Source organism: Schistocerca nitens, chromosome 6, assembly GCF_023898315.1.
Source record: "Schistocerca nitens isolate TAMUIC-IGC-003100 chromosome 6, iqSchNite1.1, whole genome shotgun sequence".
NCBI lineage: Eukaryota > Metazoa > Arthropoda > Insecta > Orthoptera > Acrididae > Schistocerca > Schistocerca nitens.
Genome location: NC_064619.1, coordinates 688970806 through 688992710, shown reverse-complemented (window position 1 = coordinate 688992710; position 21905 = coordinate 688970806). Strand labels below are relative to the sequence as shown.

General features: G+C 49.6%; 2 protein-coding genes across 2 annotated transcripts in view; one reads left to right on the top strand and one right to left on the bottom strand.

Annotated features, from left to right (window-relative positions):
- LOC126263570 (uncharacterized) overlaps positions 1-21905 on the bottom strand; it is a 104730-nt gene that overhangs the window by 18507 nt on the left and 64318 nt on the right. The window lies entirely within an intron of this gene.
- Positions 1-21905, top strand: part of LOC126263209 (protein disulfide-isomerase A3) — a 45716-nt gene that overhangs the window by 9312 nt on the left and 14499 nt on the right. The window contains exon 8 of the mRNA XM_049960275.1: positions 7154-7385. Within this exon, the coding sequence (XP_049816232.1) occupies positions 7154-7385 (232 nt within the window). The remainder of the gene's footprint in view (positions 1-7153; positions 7386-21905) is intronic.

Sequence of the window (21905 nt, the reverse complement as noted above, 5' to 3'; positions counted from 1 at the left end):
TAGACTTCGATGCTTACAATGAAGCATGAGGAACAATCAAAGATTGTGGCACAAATGATCAGCATGTTGCCAACCTCTCCAGCTGTTATTGCCAGTAAGTGAATCCTGATCATGCATTGCTGCTTTATTCAAACAGCTCCTCATTTGGCCCCACAGAGGTTGGGTGCCCCCTACCAGAACTCACCACCTTTTTTTTAAAAAAAAGAAGAAATCTAATCTGATGAGGTACTAGGAATGACCCAGGTCCTTCCACACTGAAGGCCCCCCCTGCAGGTCCGGGGATTAGAATAGGCCCGAGGTATTCCTGCCTGTCGTAAGAGGCGACTAAAAGGAGACCATCCCCCTCACGGGGGTAGTTAGCGCCTGCGTCCGGAGACGGACGGTTTCCCGACCTATAATCGTGGTCTTTTTGGTTTTTCACTTCTCGTTTCTTCATTCCTTTTGTAGGTTCCTTTTTTTGCTCTTCTCCACTTCACTGTCTTCCTTACTCTTTCCCTTGACTTCTCCTTGCCTTCTCATTGCCTTTTCCTCCTTGCCTTCTCATTGCCTTTTTCTCCTTGCCTTCTCATTGCCTTTTTCTCATTGCCTTCTTCTCCTTGCCTTCTCCTTGCCTCCTTCTCCTTGCTTTCTCATTGCCTTCTTCTCCTTGCCTTCCCTGGTCTCCGCCTCGGCGTTTGAGACAGTCTGTCCTCTTTCTCCCTCTCTCTTCTTTTTCCTCTTCTTCCTTCCTCCCTGTGCGTGTCTGAAGGCCGACCCACGCGTTCGCACGCGTAGCCGGTGACGGGGTAACGCGTAAGTCCCCGCCCTGGGTAGACATGTAAGGCACGCGCGTACCCCCTGGTAAAGGCCAGGCCCGGGGAGGGGTGATTGCCTGAGCTGATACCTTCTGACCATGCCGATTGGTCCCTCCGTCTGTTTCTCGGGAGGTGTGACCTGAGGTGTAAACATTCACCTAAGGCGGGAGTGCCCTCTGAGAGGGTCCCCACAAGGAAGGAGCGCGCCATCGGAGACGCTGGCAATCATGGGGGATTCCTCCGCAATGGATTCTACTCCATCGCTTTCGACTTCGACCCACAAACGGAAACGTGATCAGCCAACAGTGACAAAAATACTACCGCCTGCCCCACAGTTCCTCGTCGTTTCTCGATCTGAGGAAGGAAAGGATTTTTCCTCTGTCAACCCTTTCGTTATCCAGAAGGGCGTCGATGCCATAGCTGGATCTGTCAAATCTTGTACCAGATTGCGTAACGGTACCCTATTACTCGAAACTGAGAGTGCCTTTCAGGCACAAAAACTGCTTCGGGCCACACTCCTTTACACATTCCCTGTCCGGGTGGAGGCTCACCGAACTTTGAATTCGTCTCGTGGTGTGGTCTATACTAGATCCCTCGACGGCTTGACTGACGAGGAGATTCAATCTTTCCTCGCTGAGCAGGGCGTGACGGCTGTCCATAGGGTCATGAAAAAGGTCAACAATGACCTTGTACCGACCCGGACACTTTTCTTAACCTTCGATAGTGTTAAGCTGCCATCGCGCATCAAGGCGGGCTACGAGGTCATTTCAGTTCGCCCCTATGTCCCGACACCTACGCGCTGCTACCAGTGTCAGCGTTTCAATCACACTCGACAGTCTTGTTCCAATGCGGCTAAATGTGTCACTTGTGGCAGGGATGCCCATGAGGGTGACTGTCCACCTCCGTCTCCTCGTTGTGTGAACTGTCAGGGTGACCATGCCGCATCCTCCCGCGACTGTCCTGTCTATAAGGAAGAACGCTGTATCCAGGAAATTCGAGTCAAAGAGAAAGTGTCCACCTCGGCTGCTCGCAAGCTATTGGCTAGTAGGAAGCCCACGCTGCTCCCAGCGGGGAAATACAGCACTGTCCTCGCCTCTCCTCGGACTACCCGGGAGGTAGCAACCCAGACATGCGATCTGACCTTCAGCACCACGGTCGTCCGTTCGGCCAGTGCTAAGATCGCGCGGTCGACGTCTCCTCTTCCTCCCATCACCCCACAGACACCAGCCACTTCCTCAGCTTCTGCTCAGTCGAAGACCCCGAAGTCAGATGCACGGGCCTTCAAGAAGGAACCATCCCGTGCAGACTTCCTCCGTTCCTCGACCTCCCAGCCTTCGACCGGTACTTCCACCAAACGTCCTTCTAAAAAGGCGCATAGGAAGCACAGTTCTCCTTCTCCGCCGCGGCGCCTTTCTTCTCCTGCGCCACCCAGCGGTTGCCGCCCCAGGCCGTCATCCGTTTCGCCTGGCCGCACCGCTGGTAGCCGAACATCTGGCCGTTCACCGGCGGAGGAAGCTCCCCCTCCCGGCCATCCTCCTGAGATGGCCGATGACCCTATAGACCCCATGGACGATGACTGTCTGCCTCCTGCTAGCGGCGGCAGTGCTCGCTCGAAGCCAGGCCCTAAGCGGCCTTCGAGGTGACCCCTTCTCTCATCTTCCTTTTCTTACGATGGCACTTATTAACTGGAATATTCGCAGCATTCGCTCCAACCGAGAGGACTTGAAGTTGCTGCTCCGCTCGCATCGTCCGCTCGTCGTAGCCCTCCAGGAAACGAAGCTACGCCCATGCGATCAAATTGCCTTGGCACACTACACCTCTGTGCGTTTTGACCTACCCCCTGTGGTAGGTATCCCAGCTCATGGAGGGGTTATGTTGCTGGTCCGGGATGATATTTACTACGATCCCATCACGTTGCACACCGGCCTGCAGGCAGTAGCCATCCGCATTACTCTCCCCACTTTCACGTTTTCCTTTTGTACCGTTTACGCTCCATCGTCATCTGCCGTTACCAGGGCAGACATGACGCAACTTATTACTCAGCTACCTGCACCATTTTTGTTAACTGGAGACTTCAATGCCCACCATCCTCTTTGGGGCTCTCCAGCACCCTGCCCGAGGGGCTCCTTGTTAGCAGACCTTTTCAACCAGCTCAATCTTGTCTGCCTCAATACTGGCGCCCCTACTTTTCTTTCGGACACATCTCATACCTATTCCCATTTAGACCTCTCTATATGTACTCCCCAACTTGCACGCCGGTTTGAGTGGTATGCACTTGCTGATGCATATTCGAGCGACCACTTCCCGTGTGTTATCCATCTCCTGCAGCATACTCCCTCTCCGTGCTCCTCTCGTTGGACCATCTCCAAGGCAGACTGGGGGCTCTTCTCTTCCAGGGCGACCTTTCAGGATCAAACCTTCACAAGCTGCGATCGTCAGGTCGCACACCTCACGGAAGTCATTCTCGCTGCTGCTGAATATTCCATCCCTCACCCTACTTCTTCTCCACGTCGCGTACCGGTCCCCTGGTGGACCGCAGCATGTAGGGACGCTTTACGTGCTCGTCGACGTGCTTTACGCACCTTTAAACGCCACCCTACAGTGGCGAATTGCATTAATTATAAACGATTACGTGCTCAGTGTCGTCGTATTATTAAAGAAAGCAAGAAAGCCAGCTGGGCTGCTTTCACCAGCACCTTCAACAGTTCTACTCCTTCTGTTGTCTGGGGTAGCCTGCGCCGGCTATCTGGCACTAAGGTCCACTCCCCAGTTTCTGGCTTGAAGGTCGCGAATGAAGTCCTTGTGGCCCCTGAGGCTGTCTCCAATGCCTTCGGCCGCTTTTTCGCCGAGGTTTCGAGCTCCGCTCATTACCACCCTGCCTTCCTCCCCCGCAAACAGGCAGAGGAGGCGAGGCCACCTAACTTCCGCTCCTCGAATCGTGAAGGTTATAATGCCCCATTCACCATGCGGGAACTGGAAAACGCACTTGGCCGATCACGGTCCTCCGCTCCAGGGCCTGATTCTATTCATATCCAGATGCTGAAGAACCTTTCTCCTGCGGGTAAAGGTTTTCTTCTTCGTACTTACAATCGCATCTGGATTGAGGGACATGTTCCCGCATGCTGGCGCGAGTCTATTGTTGTCCCGATTCCTAAGCCGGGGAAGGACAAGCGCTTGCCTTCCAGTTATCGACCTATCTCGCTTACCAGCTGTGTCTGTAAAGTGATGGAGCGAATGGTTAACTCTCGATTGGTTTGGCTGCTCGAGTCTCGACGCCTACTTACCAATGTACAATGTGGATTTCGAAGGCGCCGCTCTGCTGTCGACCATCTGGTTACCTTGTCGACCTTCATCATGAATAACTTCTTGCGGAAGCGCCCGACCGCGGCTGTGTTCTTTGATTTGGAGAAGGCTTACGACACCTGTTGGAGGGCGGGCATTCTCCGCACCATGCATACATGGGGCTTTTGCGGTCGCCTCCCTCTTTTTATTCGTTCCTTTTTAATGGATCGACAGTTTCGGGTACGTGTGGGTTCTGTCCTGTCCGACACCTTTCGCCAGGAGAATGGGGTGCCACAGGGCTCAGTTTTGAGCGTCGCTCTCTTCGCCATCGCGATCAATCCACTAATGGATTGCCTCCCAGCTGATGTATCAGGCTCCCTTTTCGTGGACGATTTTACCATCTATTGCAGCGCGCAGTGTCCACGTGTCTTGGAGCGCTGTCTTCAGCGTTCTCTTGACCATCTTTACTCCTGGAGTGTCGCCAATGGCTTCCGTTTTTCTGCCGAGAAGACGGTCTGTATTAACTTCTGGCGCTACAAAGAGTTTCTCCCACCGTCCTTACGACTCGGTCCCGTTGCTCTCCCACTTGTGGAGACAATCAAATTTTTAGGCCTTACCTTTGACAGGAAACTTAGCTGGTCTCCACATGTGTCATATTTGGCCGCCCGTTGTACCCGTTCTTTAAATGTCCTCCGTGTTCTCAGTGGTATGTCGTGGGGAGCGGATCGAACCGTCCTACTTCGTGTATATCGGTCGATCGTCCGCTCCAAGCTGGATTATGGGAGCTTCGTATACTCCTCTGCACGGCCATCCATCTTACGCCGCCTCAACTCCATACAACATCGGGGTTTACGACTTGCGATCGGAGCATTTTATACCAGTCCCGTAGAGAGTCTTCATGCTGACGCTGGCGAATTGCCACTCACCTACCGGCGCGATATACTGCTTTGTCGGTATGCCTGTCGGCTACTGTCAATGCCCGACCATCCTTCTTATCGTTCCTTTTTTGACGACTCTCTTGACCTTCAATACGGGTTGTATGTCTCTGCCTTGCTACCCCCTGGAGTTCGCTTTCGTCGCCTCCTTCAACACCTTCATTTTTCACTCCCTGCAACCTATCGAGTGGGCGAGAGCCGCACGCCACCTTGGCTCCAGGCTCAGGTCCGCGTTCACCTCGACCTCAGCTCGCTCCCAAAAGAGATCACCTCCGGTTCGGTCTACCACTCCCGTTTTTTGGAACTTCGCTCGAAGTTCAACAACATGACTTTCATTTATACAGATGGCTCTAAGACCAATGACGGGGTCGGGTGTTCCTTTATTGTCGGGGCACAAAGTTTCCAATACCGGCTCCATGGCCATTGTTCGGTCTTCACAGCTGAGCTCTTTGCCCTCTACCAGGCTGTTCTGTACATCTGCCGCCACCGACATTCTGCTTATGTCATCTGCTCAGATTCCCTGAGCGCCATCCAGAGCCTCAGTGATCCGTACCCGGTTCACCCTTTCGTACACCGGATCCAACGCTCTCTTCAGCAGTTGGTGGACGTCGGTACGCCGGTTAGCTTTATGTGGGTTCCTGGCCATGTCGGTATCCCTGGGAACGAAGCTGCAGATGCCGCGGCCAAGGCTGCGGTCCTCCAGCCTCGGACAGCTTCTTGTTGTGTCCCTTCGTCCGATTTTAGCAGGGTCATTTGTCGGCGCGTTGTGTCGCTGTGGCATGCCGATTGGGCTGCACTTACCGACAACAAGCTTCGGGCCTTAAAACCTCTTCCCGTGGCTTGGCCGTCCTCCTCACGCCCTTCTCGGCGGGAGGAGGTCGTTTTAGCAAGGTTAAGAATTGGACACTGCCGGTTCAGCCATCGCCATCTGCTGACGGCTGCGCCGGCGCCGTTCTGCCCATGTGGGCACTTGCTGACGGTTAGTCACATTTTAATGTCCTGTCCCGATCTTAAAACACTGCGCCTCGATCTTAACCTGCCTACTACTTTAGATGCCATTTTAGCGGATGACCCACGAGCAGCTGCTCGTGTTCTTTGTTTTATCAATTTGACAAACCTCGCTAAGGACATTTGATGATGTTTTTTAATCCTATGCCTGTCAGTCTGTCTTTTATTGTGTTTTCCCTTTTAGTTGTTGTTGTCAACTTGTGCCTCGCGGTGCATTCTTAGAGTAGTCAGGGCGCTAATGACCATTGAAGTTGTGCGCCCGAAAACCACAAAAAAAAAAAAAAAAAAAAAAAAAAAACACTGAGGGCAGCAAAGTTAACCATTATTTAATTTAGTCACTGCACAGTACAGGTACAGGAAGTTAAACATACCCCTGATGGTAATTAAATTTAGGAATTAACTGATGTGCAAAGTCTTAACATTTTCCACCGGTTTGAGATTGTCAGATTTGTCACGAATGATCCTGCTTTGATCTGATTATTCAGTTCTTCTTAAAATCTTTTGTCTCTGGTGTTGGTTTTGTTTTGTAAGGACCCTAAATATAATGGATCTAAGTTTAGGGTGCAATCTCCTTTCTGAGTGAGTTATCATCTAAAAATAAATTTTTGTCTTGCATATTTGCCTTATCAATGGCTGTTACTGCCACACAGTGTTTTATTCATGAGGTCTTCAAAAGTGACAATCATATTACACTTTGAAGAATGATACATGGTACTTTTACTTTGTGATTTCCTAATTGTGGCTGACATCAAATTCTGTTGAAGCTATCAGTTCCTTCATGATTTATTAACTGTCTGTGTGGAATGGTGACAAAATAGTTTGGGGTGTGATGAAAAAGTTTCGTTTGGTCTTTACAGACTCCAGAAACTTGAGAATGTTTATAGAGTTGACAGTGTTTCACACGTAGTTTTGGAGAGGTGGTTGCAGTGTAATACTACAGTACGTACTGCAGCTTCTGTAAGACATATTCACTCCCTTCAGTCAATAAGTTGTTACTGAATGCATTTTCATGTTAATATCCCTACAAATATCAAAGTGTGATGGTATTCAGTTAATCAGTCAACATGTTTCATATAATTGTTTTTCTTATCGATTACAAATGTTGCCCATATTTATTTTGTATCACTTTCATAGGATGGAGACATTTGAAAAATTCTTGAATAACTTGAAAGATGATAAATTAGAACCTTATCTGAAATCGGAGCCAATTCCTGAAGATAATGATGGACCTGTAAAAATAGCTGTGGCCAAAAATTTTGATGAAATTGTGACCAATAATGGACAAGACACACTTATAGAATTTTATGCTCCATGGTGTGGACATTGCAAGAAGCTGGCACCAGTTTATGATGAGCTGGGAGAGAAGGTAAATGTAAACCATGTGACTTTGTTATATTTTTCATTGTTATTGAAGTTCAGAATCTGGTTGCCAGTCAGAAGGGTAAAAGAAAATCTCATCTCTTTATTTTCTCTCATGAAATTTTGGTGCATTTCATAGGTATTCAGGTAGAACTCGATGTGAAAGTAACAGTTTGGGATTTGAACTGGAAAGAGAGAATTTTTTATTGGTCATTGGACTGGATAGATAAATTGGCTAGTGCATTAAGAAAGGAACTGGAACTTCAGTGTTACGTGACAGATTTGCAGCTGAAACTTACAGGACAGTAATAATCCAGAATCGGGCTGCTACTCTGGAGCTGCCTTTGCTTGTTTTATTCAATATAAACTTTTGGAAGCAACACTTCATGTTGTAAATGAGGCTTTGCAACAAGGAAAGGCATGTCTGCAGAACCCATGCTACATCTTTACAATTACTTTCCAATTCAGAAATTTAAGTGTTTGGCGGCAGATTCATAGAACCACTTCGAATTCCTTGATCATTCAACCTTCAGATTAGCATGTAGCCATACTGAATAACCTGAGTCTGTCTGTGCACTCTGATTTCTCTTATTTTATTGCAATTGCTATTTCTCAGTATATAAATGGGGACCAATAAAATATTTATGGAATTGTACAAGAAAACATTGCTGCGAGGACCTGCAATAAAAGAACAGATTTTCTGTATTTAGCAGTTGGTGCACAAAAGGATGAGGTGACAAGATATGTGTATTACCCACCAACCATGGAGGTAAAATCTGATATTGCAGATAATCAACAGGTATCATTTGACCAACATTATGGTCACTACCAGAATGCTGATTTTTGGATTATGGCACATTGTTAAACATTGGCTATATGTTGATGAAAATTTTAACACTTCAGTTGAATTGTCCAGATAATAATTTCATGGGGTGTAAAATAAGTTGTGATACGGAAATGACTGAAATGATAAACTAGTACTGATTTGTGCACGTTTGGTATGTTCAGAATGGTGTTCAACATAGTGTATAATCTGCTGATAGTAAACACTGCCTCAGTATAAAATAATTTTATATTATTGCAGTACATATTCTGTAGGTCCATTATTGCGTGATAGTGCATAGAGGTAAAATGAGTCGCAACATTTGACAATCCCATACAGAGATCAGAAATGCAAATTTCAGATATTGTGTAAACAGACATTGAGTCATAAAATATAAAGAAGATTCTTGTGACTTCGAGAACATGAACGGTCTAAAGCATCAACACACATTAACACAGAAATATTTGGGAAATAGTCTTATGTCTTTGCTTAGAGAAAAACATTTTTTCAGACAAAAACTCCTTACTTTTAAATACAGAATAATCCCACTTCTACATTCCCAGAATTAATGTTTCCCTTCAGTTTACATTTTTTTACTCCATGAAATTTCCTATGTTCAGTGCTAATTCACACTCTTTCTTTTTTTTTTTTTTTTTTTTTTTTTTTTTTTTTTTTTTTTTTTTTTAGTAAATGTATTTATAATTTTCCTGGGATTTGCTTTATGGAACAAAGTTCAAGAAGAAAAACTGTCCTGATTGATATAAAATGATACTGGCATGGCATTAGCTTTTGAGTTAAGACCGAAGTGTTTACAAACATTAAGTGGTTAGGTTTTTTGATACCAGGGCTCTGTTCAGCAGATTTGAATCATTAAAAGTTACAACAGTTTGTGCAATGTCTCCTGCCATTGCCAAGCTTTACTTGGCATTGTGTCTGATGGATGTAAGTAGGTCCGTTCGAATACGGATATCTTGACGGATCACAACTTTTTGTTTTAAAACAGTCTCCACCTTGTGCTCATTGTGGCATCTATGCATTACTCAAGTGCACATTTTCCGTGTTTCATTGTTTGTCCACCTGTAGCACAAGTTGACACCGTTGCTCTCTTTGTGTTGCTCGGGTGTTTCTGCTTTAAATAATGTACACTGCACAAGTTACGTATTTTTTCATGTTTAGCATGATGTGTTCAGAGAATTTATCCTCATTGTCAAGTGCTAATACTCACATAAGTGTTTTTTGTGATGTTTGACAAACAGTGTGAGTGATGGTTTGCGTATGTGTGAGAAGCACAGTGGAAGAGGCACAGTATACCTTGTAACTTCAAAAAGGCAACTACAGTGGAAGAGGCAGAACATGTGCAAAGCATGAAAAAAATATTTAACCGACTGTTTTTCATTATTCAAACAGCAAATGGCACAGTCGATTATGAGGAATGAAATTAAGTCAAACATTTCTACTTCCCAGGCCCACAGAATGTTGAATTCTTCCTGTGGTGTTACTTATTCTAGGCTGCTCGACAGTCTGAGGCCGAAAACCAATCTTACCTCTCTAATCAGGGTGTCATTGCTGTCAATCGTGCAACGAAAAAGGTAGATTTCTCCTTAGTGCTCACCCACACTCTTTTCCTCAGCTTTGATAGCATGGTGCTATCCAAGGTCAAAGCAGGCTATGAAATTATCAGTCTGACCGTACATTCTGAACCTGATGCGCTGTTACCAGTGTCCCTGCGCTCCGGTGACCCAGCCCCGCAGTGCCCTTGTGGTCAGGCATTAACAGTGCGCCATGTTTTATTGTCGTGTCCCCGTTTTAGTGCATTTCGTGTTGTCCTGTCCCTGCCATCTACTTTACCGGATGTTTTAGCTGATGACGCTCGAGCAGCTGCTCGTATTCTGCGTTTTATAACTTTAACTGGCTTGTCCAAAGACATTTAACCTTTTTACTTATTTTATCTGCATCTTTGTCAGGTCCTTCTGGTGTCCCCCCCATCCCCTTGAGTTTTACCAGATTCCATGTGCTCTCACAACAGTGACTGGGCGCTAATGACCTCAGCAGTTGAGCGCCCTTAAACCCAAACAAAAAAAAGTTACCAGTGTCATAGTTTCAACCATACTAGAACATCTTGTCAACACCCTGCTGTATAAACTTCAATGGCGGCCATACCGCCTGCTCTTGGGATTGTTCTGTGTATGTTGATTAGCGGGCTGTCACAGAGATTCAGGTACAGGAAAAAGTGTCTTACCCAGTCGCTCAAAAGTTGTTGGCTACTCGCACACCCTGCATTCTCCTGTCTGGCACCTATGGTTATGTTCTTGTTACCCTTCGCTCCATGAAGGACATGGCCACACAGACATATGTCCTCAAATTCAGCTCTGAGGTTGTGAAATTGCCCAGTGTCATGGTAGCATCACCATCTCTCCATCAAGCTGTGCAACGAGCCATCAAACGCTCGCCTCAAGGGGCAAAACCACCAACTATTGGTAGGCCAGAAAGGACAGGGGTAGTACTCCCCCTTCCCCTTCACTGTCTCGAAGATCCTCTTTGACAGGGTTGCCACATGATGCCTTTGCCCAGCCATCCTCCGTCGCCACTGCGCACCACCAACCGTGTTTCAGCATTGGACTCCACAGACTGGCAGCACACACAAGCCGATGCTTCTGTGGACCCCATGGAGCAGGATGCTGCTGCTTCTCTGCTCTGTAGCAGCGACTCGTCACAGGCTGTCACTTGGCAGCCACCAAGGTGACACCCTCTCATCTCTTCATCATGACTCTCCTCCAGTGGAGTGTTCGTAGCCTTCAGTCCCACAAAGAGGATTTACAGCTGCTTTTAGCATTGCAAAATCCCCTTGTACTCTGCCTTCAGGAAACAAAATTGCATCCTCACGACAGCTTTGAGCTTTCAGATTTCTTCCCGGTTCGTTTTGACCTTACCCCTGAAGTTGGCATTCCATCTCGTGGGGCATCATGCAACTCATACGGCATGACGTTCATAGTCAACCCATCTCCCTGACTACCCGTTTTCAAACTTTTGCAGTTTGCCTTTTCCTTCCCCACCTGACTTTTCCCTCTGTACCGTTTGTTCCTCCATCATTCTGTCACCAGGGCAGACTGCCTTCAGCTTCTTGATCAGCTATCTTTCCCATTTTTTGCTACTGGTGACTTTAATGCGCATCATTCCCCTTGGGGTTCTACCAGGACCTGTTAGAGAGGTGCTGTCTTGGCTGACCTTCTTAACCATCTTAACCTCTTCTGCCTTAACACTGGAGCACACTCTTTGCTTTCTGACTTCTCGCACACCTATTTCCATTTGGGCCTATCCTTTTGCACTGCCCAGCTTGCCCATCGACTTGAGTGGTCCATTCTTTGACACACCTACTTTAGCAACCATTTCCCGTGTGCTCTGTTTGCTGACTGTCTACCCACGTTCATGCCCAAATGGCAGCTTACTAAGGCTGACTGTCAGCTTTACTCCTCCCTGGCGACCTTCGGAGGACAAGATTTCCCCATTTGTGATGACTGGGTGGACTATCTCACCAGTGTTACCGTTAAAGCTGCAGAACGTTCCATTCCTCGCACATCCCTTTACCCTTTATTTCCCTCACATCTTCTTCCACCTTTTCCTTTCTTCCCTGTCATTAGTTTCTCATTTCATGGACATTGTAGTTCCCTCTCCTAGTGTGGGATTTTATCGGTTTTAGTTAATCTAAGGTTGGAGGGACTGATGACCGCGTAGTTTGGTCCCTTCTCCAACCAACCCACTTTCCTTTACCATGTCGTGACCCAGTCCCTTGGTGGACTGCGGCATACCACGTTGCAGTTTATGCACGGAGACATGTCCTCCGCTTTAACCATCATCCTATGATGGGGAAACTGCATTTACTGTAAAAAGATGGATGCAAAGTGTCATCGCGGTTTTGGGATAGCAAACGATGTAGCTGGATTTCATTCACTAGTTCTTCTAACGGTACCACCCTTTCCTCTGTTGTGTGGTCCAACCTCTGACGGCTCTCTGGGACCAAGATCCATTACCCCCATTTCCAGCCTCACAGTAGCCGACAATGTTACCGTGAATGCTGTTGCTATCTCAAACACCTTGGGCCACCATTTTGCAAAAGTTTCGAGCTCTTCCCACTATCACCCCACCTTCCTCCATCAGAAACGAGCAAAGGAGGCTTGGTCGATACCCTTTTCTTTTGAGAATCGCGAGTGCTACAATTTTGTCTTTATTATGAGGGAGCTCGATCATGCTCGCAGTTCATCCTGATCCTCTGCCCCAGTGCCAGACACCATCCACATTCAGATGTTGCAGCACCTTTCTCTTGCATGCAAGCACTTCCTGCTTAACACATACAACCGCATATGGGCAGAGGGCACATTTCCCGGATGCTGGTGTGAAGCCACAGTCCCACCCATAACTAAGCCCAGTAAGGACAAAAACCATCCTAACTACTGCCCCATCTCTTACCAGCTGCATTGGCAAGGTGATGGAATGTTATGATTAGTGCCTGGCTGGTATGGTGGCTCGAGTTTCACAATTTACTGAAGACTGCACAGTGTGGATGTAGAGAACAGTGATCTGCAGTTGACCATCTCTTTACTTTGTCCACCCATGTCGTGAATGGTTTCCTGCGGAAATCGCAGACTGTGGCCATGTTTTTCGATGTGGAGAAGTCCTAAGACACCTGCTGGACAACTGGTATCCTCCGTACTCTTTACATGAGGGGCTTCTGTGGCCGCTTGCCCCATTTCCTTCAGGCATTTTTACAAGATAGTTTTCAACGTGCATGTGGGTTCTACCTTGTCGGACAACTTTATCCAGGAAAATGGTATCTCAGGGTTCCGTCCTGAGTGTCGCTCTCTTTCCTATCGCCATTAACCCTATCATGGCCTCTCTCTCATCGGGCATCTCCGGCTCCGTTTTTGTTGACGATTTTGCCATCTCTTGCAGTTCTCCATGGACCTTTCTCACTGAGTGGCGTCTTCAGCAGTGTCTTGATCATCTTTACTCGTGGAGCATCGACAGTGGCTTTTACTTTTCCACTGACAAACCCGTCTGTGTGAATTTCTGGCAATGCAAGTGGTTGCTCCCACTATCTTTACATCTTTGGCCTGGTGCCTGCCATTCATTAAAACTAAGAAATTCATGGGGCTCAAGTTCGATAGGAAACTCTTGGTCCTCCCATTTATCTTACCTGTCAGCCCGTTGTGCGTGATTCCTCTGTCCTATGTCCTGTGTCCTCAGTGGCATTTCCTGGGGTGCCCATCGAACCACCCTCCTCCCGGTCCCTTGCCTGTTTGAAACTTGACTATGGGTGCTTTGTTTGTGCATCTGCACGCCCATCCCTCTACACTGTCTCATCACTATCAACCATCATGGCATCCATTTGGCCACGGGGTGCCTTTTACACCAGCCTGGTTGAGAGTCTGTATGCTGAAATTGCTTAACTACCCCTGTCCTACCGTCTTGCCTTTCTCCTCAGCTGCTATGCATGCTGTTTGTCACCCCCTGTGGGTCCGGGGGTTAGAATAGGCTTGAGGTATTCCTGCCTGTCGTAAAAGGCTACTTAAAAGGACTTTCACATGTTTCGGTATTTATGCGATGGTCCCCTGTAGGGTTTGACCTCCATTCTTCAAAATTTTCCTGAAGAGTGAGCCAATTGCGAAAGGGCGCCTTACAAGGTGCATCATGTCCATTGTGTATTGAGATCTTTAGCCCACTTTCTCTTCGTCACATTGCAGTCCTACCCATTCTCCATCTCTTGGGTGAGGACACCTCCCTGGGTGCATTTTCCATTATGCACTATGCAGTGTCGATTTCTGCGTCAATAATGACCACGGACTTCTTTGCACCTGATATCCAGCACGGTAGCCAGTCCTTTGTGGTGGGGCTGCCATGTACCATGTTGGTTGTAGCCCCTGACCACACAGGGATTGCTCAGCTGATGCCTGCGCCATTAACTCCCCACGTATGCCAAGGGTAGATGCCCATCCCCATGGGGCATTGGGACTCATGACAATGGTCATCCTGCCAGGTGGCCTTTGCTGCCCAGAAGTAAGACCCCAAATCGTTCCCCTCCCTCGGCACACCATGGGAGGAACATCAGGCTAAGGATGGCAGCGGATCTTATTTGCCCCAGTACATTGTATGTTTAAGAGCTGATGGGGAATCTTTCATCACGATGAAGTCTGTTTTTTGTTGAGCATTTAGAGGACAAGTTCGAGGAGGTGGAGGGCTTGCCCAAAATGAGATCTGGGTCAGTCTTGGTCAAAACAGCATCTTCTGCCCAGCCACAGGAGTTACATGATTGTGACAAGCTGGGGGATGTTTCTGTAACCATAACACCCCTTAAGAGCTTAAATAGCGTCCAGAGTATCATATTTCAGACTTTCTTTTGCAGTCCGACAATGAGCTGTGTGCCAATGTAGAGCGGCGAAGTGTAAATTTTGTCCGGTGTGTCCACTGGGGTCTGAAGGATAATCAGGTTCCCACCAGTGCCTTCATCTTGGCCTTTGAGTGTGATACATTGCCAGAGAAGGTCAAGATGATAGTCTACCGGTGTGATGTAAAGCCCTATATCCCTCCCCCTGATGGGGTGCTTTAAGTGCTGGAAGTTCAGCCGCATGTCTTTCCGCTGTACTTCCAGCGTAGCATGCCGAGATAGCAGACGCCCATCACATTACAATTCTCCATGTGCCCCGCCTCCCATCTGTGTCAGCTGCAGGCCTTGCTTGCCTGACTGCAGGATTCTCCGAAAGAAAGGAAAATCATGAAGTACAAGACCTGGAGAGACTGACCTACACTGAGGCTGCATCCTTTGTGTATGACATAGTCTTACACTGCCGCTATAACAGTTCTGGCACCATCAGCTCTGCCAACCCAGGTCACCTCTCAGAGGTGGAAGACTGCACCATCCCCCTTGATGGTGGGAGCTTGTTGCTCCTTGCTCCTGCACCACCTACTTCAGGAGCAACCCCCCCCCCCCCCCCCCCCAACCATCGGGGATGTCTGTCCCCACTGCTAAGCTGGAGAAGCGTAATCCTTCTTCGGCTTCTCTCGCTAGGAAGAGGTCCCTTGCATCACTCCCTTCCCAGGTTTCTTCCAGTGGGAAAGATGACAGCTGCCAATGGCTGAAGAGCCCAAAAGCAGCTGGTCATAGGGCTTCACGCTCATCCTCAACCCTGGAGACTTAGCCAGTGAAGTCCTCTCAGCCAGGGAAACCCAAGGAGCAGCAAGAGAAATCCAAAAAGAAAACCCCTAAGACCAAGGAAATTGCTGGATGGAGTGGAGATTTTGGCGTCCCCCCCCCCCCCCCCCCCTGCGGGTTCGGGGATAAGAATAGGCCCGCAGTATTCCTGCCTGTCGTAAGAGGCGACTAAAAGGAGTCTCAAATTTTTCGGCCTTATGTGATGGTCCCCTCTCGGGTTTGACCTCCATCTTTCTAAATTATTCCGAAGAGCGAGCCAATTGGGGAAGGGCGCCTTACATGGTGCACTGTATCCGTCGTGCATTGAGACCTTTAGCCAACTTTTTCGTCGTTGCAATGGTGTCCCACTCGTTTTCCGTCTCTTGGGCGGGGATACGTCACTGCGTGCGATTACCACGCTGCACTCTGCAGTGTTGCTTTTAACTGCGACGACGACCTTGGACATTTTTGCACCTAAGATCCAGCACGGTAGCCAGTCCGTTGGTTGTAGCCCCCTGACAACACAGGGATCGCTCTACTGATGCCTGCGCCGTTAACTCCCCACGTATGCCAAGGAGTAGATGCCCGTCTCCCTGGGGCATCGGGACTCCCGGCAATGGACATCCTGCCAGGTGGCTATTGCTGCGGCTGGGTGGCGCCCGTGGGGAGAGCCCCTGGTTGGTGTGGGTGGTATCGGGGCGGACATTTCGTAGATGAAACGTCAACATGTATCGGGTCGCTCTGCGGCTGAGTCTTTTAAAAAGAAATGTACTGTCTCTGGTTCTGGTTCTCCTGCCCTTTCCCCCTTGGCCACTCCCTGGGAGGAAGGACAGGCCCGCCGGCTTGGGGCGAAGTACTTCCCCCGCTATTTAGTCTGTTCTCGGACCGATGGGGGGACGTTCGCCACCTCCAAGCCCATGTTCTTTGTCCAGCACATCGAGGACATCTTCGGGGAAATAGAGGCTCTCAGTAAAATGCGTTCGGGGTCCGTTCTTATAAAGACCACCTCCGCCACTCAGTCGGCGGCGCTCCAGGCGTGCGACCGAGTAGGGGACATCCCAGTGTCCATTGTCCCGCATCTGGCACTGAATAGGACGCAGGGGGTTACTTTTCATCGGGACCTCCTGCTGCAATCTGATGAGGAGCTCAGGGCCAACCTGGAGCACAGAGGCGTGCATTTCGTCCGGCGAGTCCAGTGCGGCCCCAAAGACCGTCGCATCGACACCGGGGCCTTCATCCTCGCCTTCGAGGGGGACGTTCTCCCGGAGAAGGTAAAGGTGATGTGCTACCGGTGCGACGTGCGACCTTACATCCCGCCTCCTATGCGCTGCTTTCGGTGTTTGCGCTTTGGGCACATGTCATCACGGTGTGAGGCTGAGCCCCTTTGTGGCGATTGTGGACGTCGTCTTCGGCACCCCACCACCTCGGTGCGTCAATTGTCCTGGCATCCACTCGCCTAGATCTTTAGACTGCCCCACGTATCAGATGGAGAAGAAGATTCAAGAATTAAAAACTTTGGATCACCTCTCTTATTCTGAGGCCAGGAAGAAGTATGACCGCCTCCTTCCCGTGACGTTGACAACTTCATTTGCCTCAGTCGTGTCCACTCCTTACACAGTATCCTCACCCCTATCCTGTCCCCCCTCCACCTCCTCACCCCATCCGGGGTCTATGCCTCCGCCTCCCAAATCCTCCTCCCTCGCGGCCCCTGCCCCCTCTGCCCCAGGGGCCACCCTTCCTCCTCCTCCCCCTCCGCCGCCTGAGAAGCGATCCTCTTCTCAGGCGTCCATCGGGGAAACGTTCAGGACCCCGGCTTCCGATGTCCGGCGTTCCAAAACGGACCCCACGCGTGAGGACCTTCTTCAGGTCCAGCCCACCATCCCCGTACCTCATCGGACTTCCAAGAAGGCCTCCAAGAAGAAGTCTTTATCCCCCTCTCCACCCCGGCGCGTTTCGTCTGACGCTCCATCCGTGAGTCGCTGCTCCCGGCCGTCCTCAGTTTCGCCGGGACGCTCTGCTGCCAGGCGCTCAGCTGGCCTCTCGTCGGCGAATGATGCTGCCCCTCCTACGCAACCCGGGAAAGCGGCCGCAGCTGGCGACGACTCGATGGAAAAGGATCCGCCTCCCGCCAGTTGTAGCATTGTTCCCTCGAAAACTGGCCCTCCGCGACCGTCGAGGTGACCAGCTCTTCACCCGTTTCGTTCCCTCTTTTTTCTGACTAGCGATGGCTTTGTTACATGGTCTCCAGGAAACCAAGTTGTGCCCAACTGACAGTATTGCTTTTACCCACTATACCTCAGAGCGGTCTGACCTCACCCCTGTGGACGGTATTCCAGCTCATGGTGGGGTCATGTTGCTCGTTCGGGACGATGTCTATTACCATCCCATCCCATTGACCACCCCATTCCAAGCAATAGCTGTCCGTATTACTCTTTCTGCCTTTACTTTTCCGTTTGTACCGTCTACACTCCATCGTCATCCGCAGTTAGTGGGGCTGACATGATGCACCTGATTGTTCAGCTTCCTTCGCCGTTTTTATTGTTTGGCGACTTCAATGCCCATCATCCCCTTTGGGGCTCTCCTGCATCCTGTCAGAGAGGCTCCCTCTTGGCGGATGTCTTCAACCATCTCAATCTTGTCTGCCTCAATACTGGCACCCCGACTTTCCTCTCGGACTCTACTCATACCTACTCCCACTTGGACCTCTCGATCTGTTCTACCACTCTTGCCCATCGGTTCGAGTGGTATGTCCTTTCTGACACCTATTTGAGCGACCACTTCCCCTGTGTCGTTCGTCTCCTGCACCACACCCCATCCCCATGTCCTTCGAGCTGGAACATACCGAAAGCTGACTGGGGACTTTACTCCTCCCTGGCGACCTTTCCGGACCACGATTTTCTCAGTTGTGACAGTCAGGTCGAATACCTCACGGCTGTTATCATTGCTGCCGAACTTTCCATTCCTTGTACTACCTCTTCTTCACGTTGTGTTTCCGTCTCCGGGTGGAATGAGGCTTGTAGAGACGCTATCCGTGCTCGACGACGTGCTTTACGCACCTTTCGCCGCCATCCTACGTTGGCGAATTGTATTGGATACAAATGACTCAAGAGTGCAATGCCGTAGAGTCATCAAAGTCAGCAAAAAGCTTTTTGGGCCTCTTTCACCAACTCCTTTAACAGTTTTACTCCCTCTTCTGTTGTCTGGGGTGGCCTGCGCCGGCTGTCGGGCATTAAGGCCCACTCCTCGGTACCTGGCCTGACTTCAGGTAATGAGGTCCTTGTTGATCCTGTGGATGTCTCCAACGCCTTCGGCCGCTTTTTCGCGGAGGTTTCAAGCTCCGCCCATTATCACCCTGCCTTCCTTCCCAGGAAAGAGGCAGAAGAGGCTCGGCGACCTTCCTTCCATTCGCTGAATCTGGAAAATTATAATGCCCCCTTTACTATGTGGGAACTCGAACATGCACTTGCACTGTCCCGGTCCTCTGCTCCAGGGCCAGATGCCATTCACGTTCAGATGCTGGCCCACCTTTCTCCGGGAGGCAAAAGCTTCCTTCTTCGTACCTACAATCGCGTCTGGACCGAAGGTCAAGTCCCCATGCGTTGGCATGACGCCATCGTTGTTCCTATAACCAAACCCGGGAAGGATAGACACCTTCCTTCTAGTTACCGCCCCATTTCTCTTACAAGCTGTGTCTGTAAGGTGATGGAGCGCATGGTTAACGCTCGGTTAGTTTGGATTCTTGAATCTCGACGGCTACTTACCAATGTTCAATGCGGGTTTCGTCGCCGCCGCTCCGCTGTTGACCACCTTGTGACCTTGTCGACATTCATCATGAACAACATTTTGCGAAAGCGCCAAACGGTAGCCGTGTTCTTCGATTTGGGGAAGGCTTATGATACCTGTTGGAGAGGAGGTATCCTCCGCACTATGCACAGGTGGGGTCTACGCGGTTGCCTGCCCCTTTTTATTGATTCCTTTTCAACAGATCGAAAGTTTAGGGTACGTGTGGGTTCCGTATTGTCCGACGTCTTCCTCCAGGAGAACGGAGTGCCTCAGGGCTCCGTCTTGAGCGTAGCCCTTTTTGCCATAGCGATCAATCCAATTATGGATTGAATTCCACCTAATGTCTCGGGCTCTCTTTTTGTCGATGACTTCGCGATCTACTGCAGTGCCCAGAGAACATGCCTCCTGGAGCGCTGCCTTCAGCGTTGTCTAGACAGCCTATACTCATGGAGCGTGGCAAATGGCTTCCGGTTCTCCGAAGAGAAGACGGTTTGTATCAACTTTTGGCGATATAAAGCGTTCCTTCCGCCATCCTTACATCTCGGTCCCGTTGTTCTCCCATTCGTGGAAACAACTAAGTTTCTAGGGCTCACGTTGGACAGGAAACTGTGTTGGTCTCCACATGTCTCTTATTTGGCGGCCCGTTGTACACGTTCCCTTAATGTCCTCAGAGTTCTTAGTGGTTCATCTTGGGGAGCGGATCGCACTGTCCTGCTTCGCTTGTAACGGTCCATAGTCCGATCAAAGCTGGATTATGGGAGCCTCGTCTACTCGTCTGCTCGGCCATCCCTCTTAGGCAGTCTCAACTCCATCCACCATTGGGGGTTACGTCTTGCGACTGGAGCATTCTACACTAGTCCCGTTGAGTCTTTATGCTGAAGCTGCCGAATTACCATTGACCTACCGGCGCGACGTACTGCTTTGTCGGTATGCCCGCCGGCTGTTGTCAATGCCCGACCACCCCTCTTATCAGTCCTTCTTCACCGATTCTCTCGACCGTCAGTATGGGTTGTATGTGTCTGCCCTGCTGCCCCCTGGAGTCTGCTTTTGTCGCCTGCTTCGACAATTGGATTTTGCCCTCCCTACCACCTTCAGAGAGGGTGAGAGCCCGACACCACCGTGGCTCCAGGCTCCGGTTCATATTTATCTCGACCTCAGCTCGCTCCCGAAGGAGGGTACTCCGGCTGCAGTGTATTGCTCACGGTTTGTTGAACTTCGTGCGCGACTTGCCAGTCACACCTTTATTTACACTGATGGCTCCAAAACTGACGATGGTGCCGGCTGTGCCTTTGTCGTCGGGGCCGGCACCTTTAAATACCGGCTCCTCGACCAGTGTTCCAGCTTTACGGCCGAGCTTTTTGCTCTCTATCAGGCCGTTCAGTATGCCCGCCGCCAGCGCCATTCATCGTATGTACTCTGCTCTGATTCACTCAGTGCTCTTAAGAGCCTTGGAGCTCCATATCCGGTCCATCCCTTGGTGCAACGGATCCAGCAGTCCCTCCATTCTTCTGCTGCTGATGGCTCTCCTGTCAGCTTTCTGTGGGTTCCCGGCCATGTAGGAGTGCCTGGGAATGAGGCTGCAGATGATGCAGCCAAGGCTGCAGTCCTCCTGCCTCGGCCAGCCTCCCATTGTGTCCCGTCATCTGACATTAGTGGGGTTGTTTGTAAGAGGCTTGTGTCCTTGGTCATCACTTTAAGGAAACAAGCTCCGGGCAGTAAAACCATTCCCAACTGCTTGGAAAACCTCCTCCCGACCATCTCGGCAAGAAGAGGTCCTTCTGACCAGGTTGCGGATTGGGCATTGCCGGTTTAGCCACCGCTACCTGCTCTCCGGTGACCCAGCCCCGCAGTGCCCTTGTGGTCATGCATTAACAGTGCGCCATGTTTTATTGTCGTGTCCCCGTTTTAGTCAATCTCGTGTTGTCCTGTCTCTGCCATCTACTTTACAGGATATTTTAGCTGATGACGCTCGAGCAGCTGCTCGTGTTCTTCGTTTCATTACTTTGACTGGCTTGTCCAAAGACATCTAACTCCTTTACTTATTTTATCTGCATCTTTGTAAGAACTTTCTGGTGTCGCCCCCCCCCGAGTTTTACTAGATTCTATGTTCTCTAACAATTGTGACTGGGCACTAATGACCTCAGTAGTTAAGCACCCTTAAACACAATGGATATAGACTGCTCAGGCAATAAATCGGTGGCAGCAGGTGACTGAGGCGTAAACTGCCTCATTGAATGTTTATGCCGTCCCAGTCTCATGTTGTTATCCTCCAGTGGAATTGCGGCAGTTTTTTCCACCACCTGGCTGGATACAGCAACTGTTAAGCTTTACACGTGCTAACTGCATGCCCTCCAGGAAAGCTGGTTCCCAGCAATGCGGACCCTGGCCCTCCGTGGCTATAAGGGATATTACAGGAACCGTAGCGACTATAATAGTGTCAGGTGGAGTTTGCGTTTATGTCCTAAACCCAGTCTGTAGTAAACATGTGCCCCTTCAAACCTCTCTTGAAGCTGTGGCTGTCAGAATAAGGACTAGACAGGAAATAACTGTCTGCAATGTATATCTTCCTCCAGATTGGGCAGTACCCCTGAACGTATTAGCTGCTCTGATCGACCACCTCTCCAAACCTTTCCTACTTCTGGAAGATTTTAATGCCCATACACCCTTGTGGGGTGGTACCATACTTACTGGCTGAGGCTGAGATGTCAAAACCTATTGCAGTTTGACCTCTGCCTCTT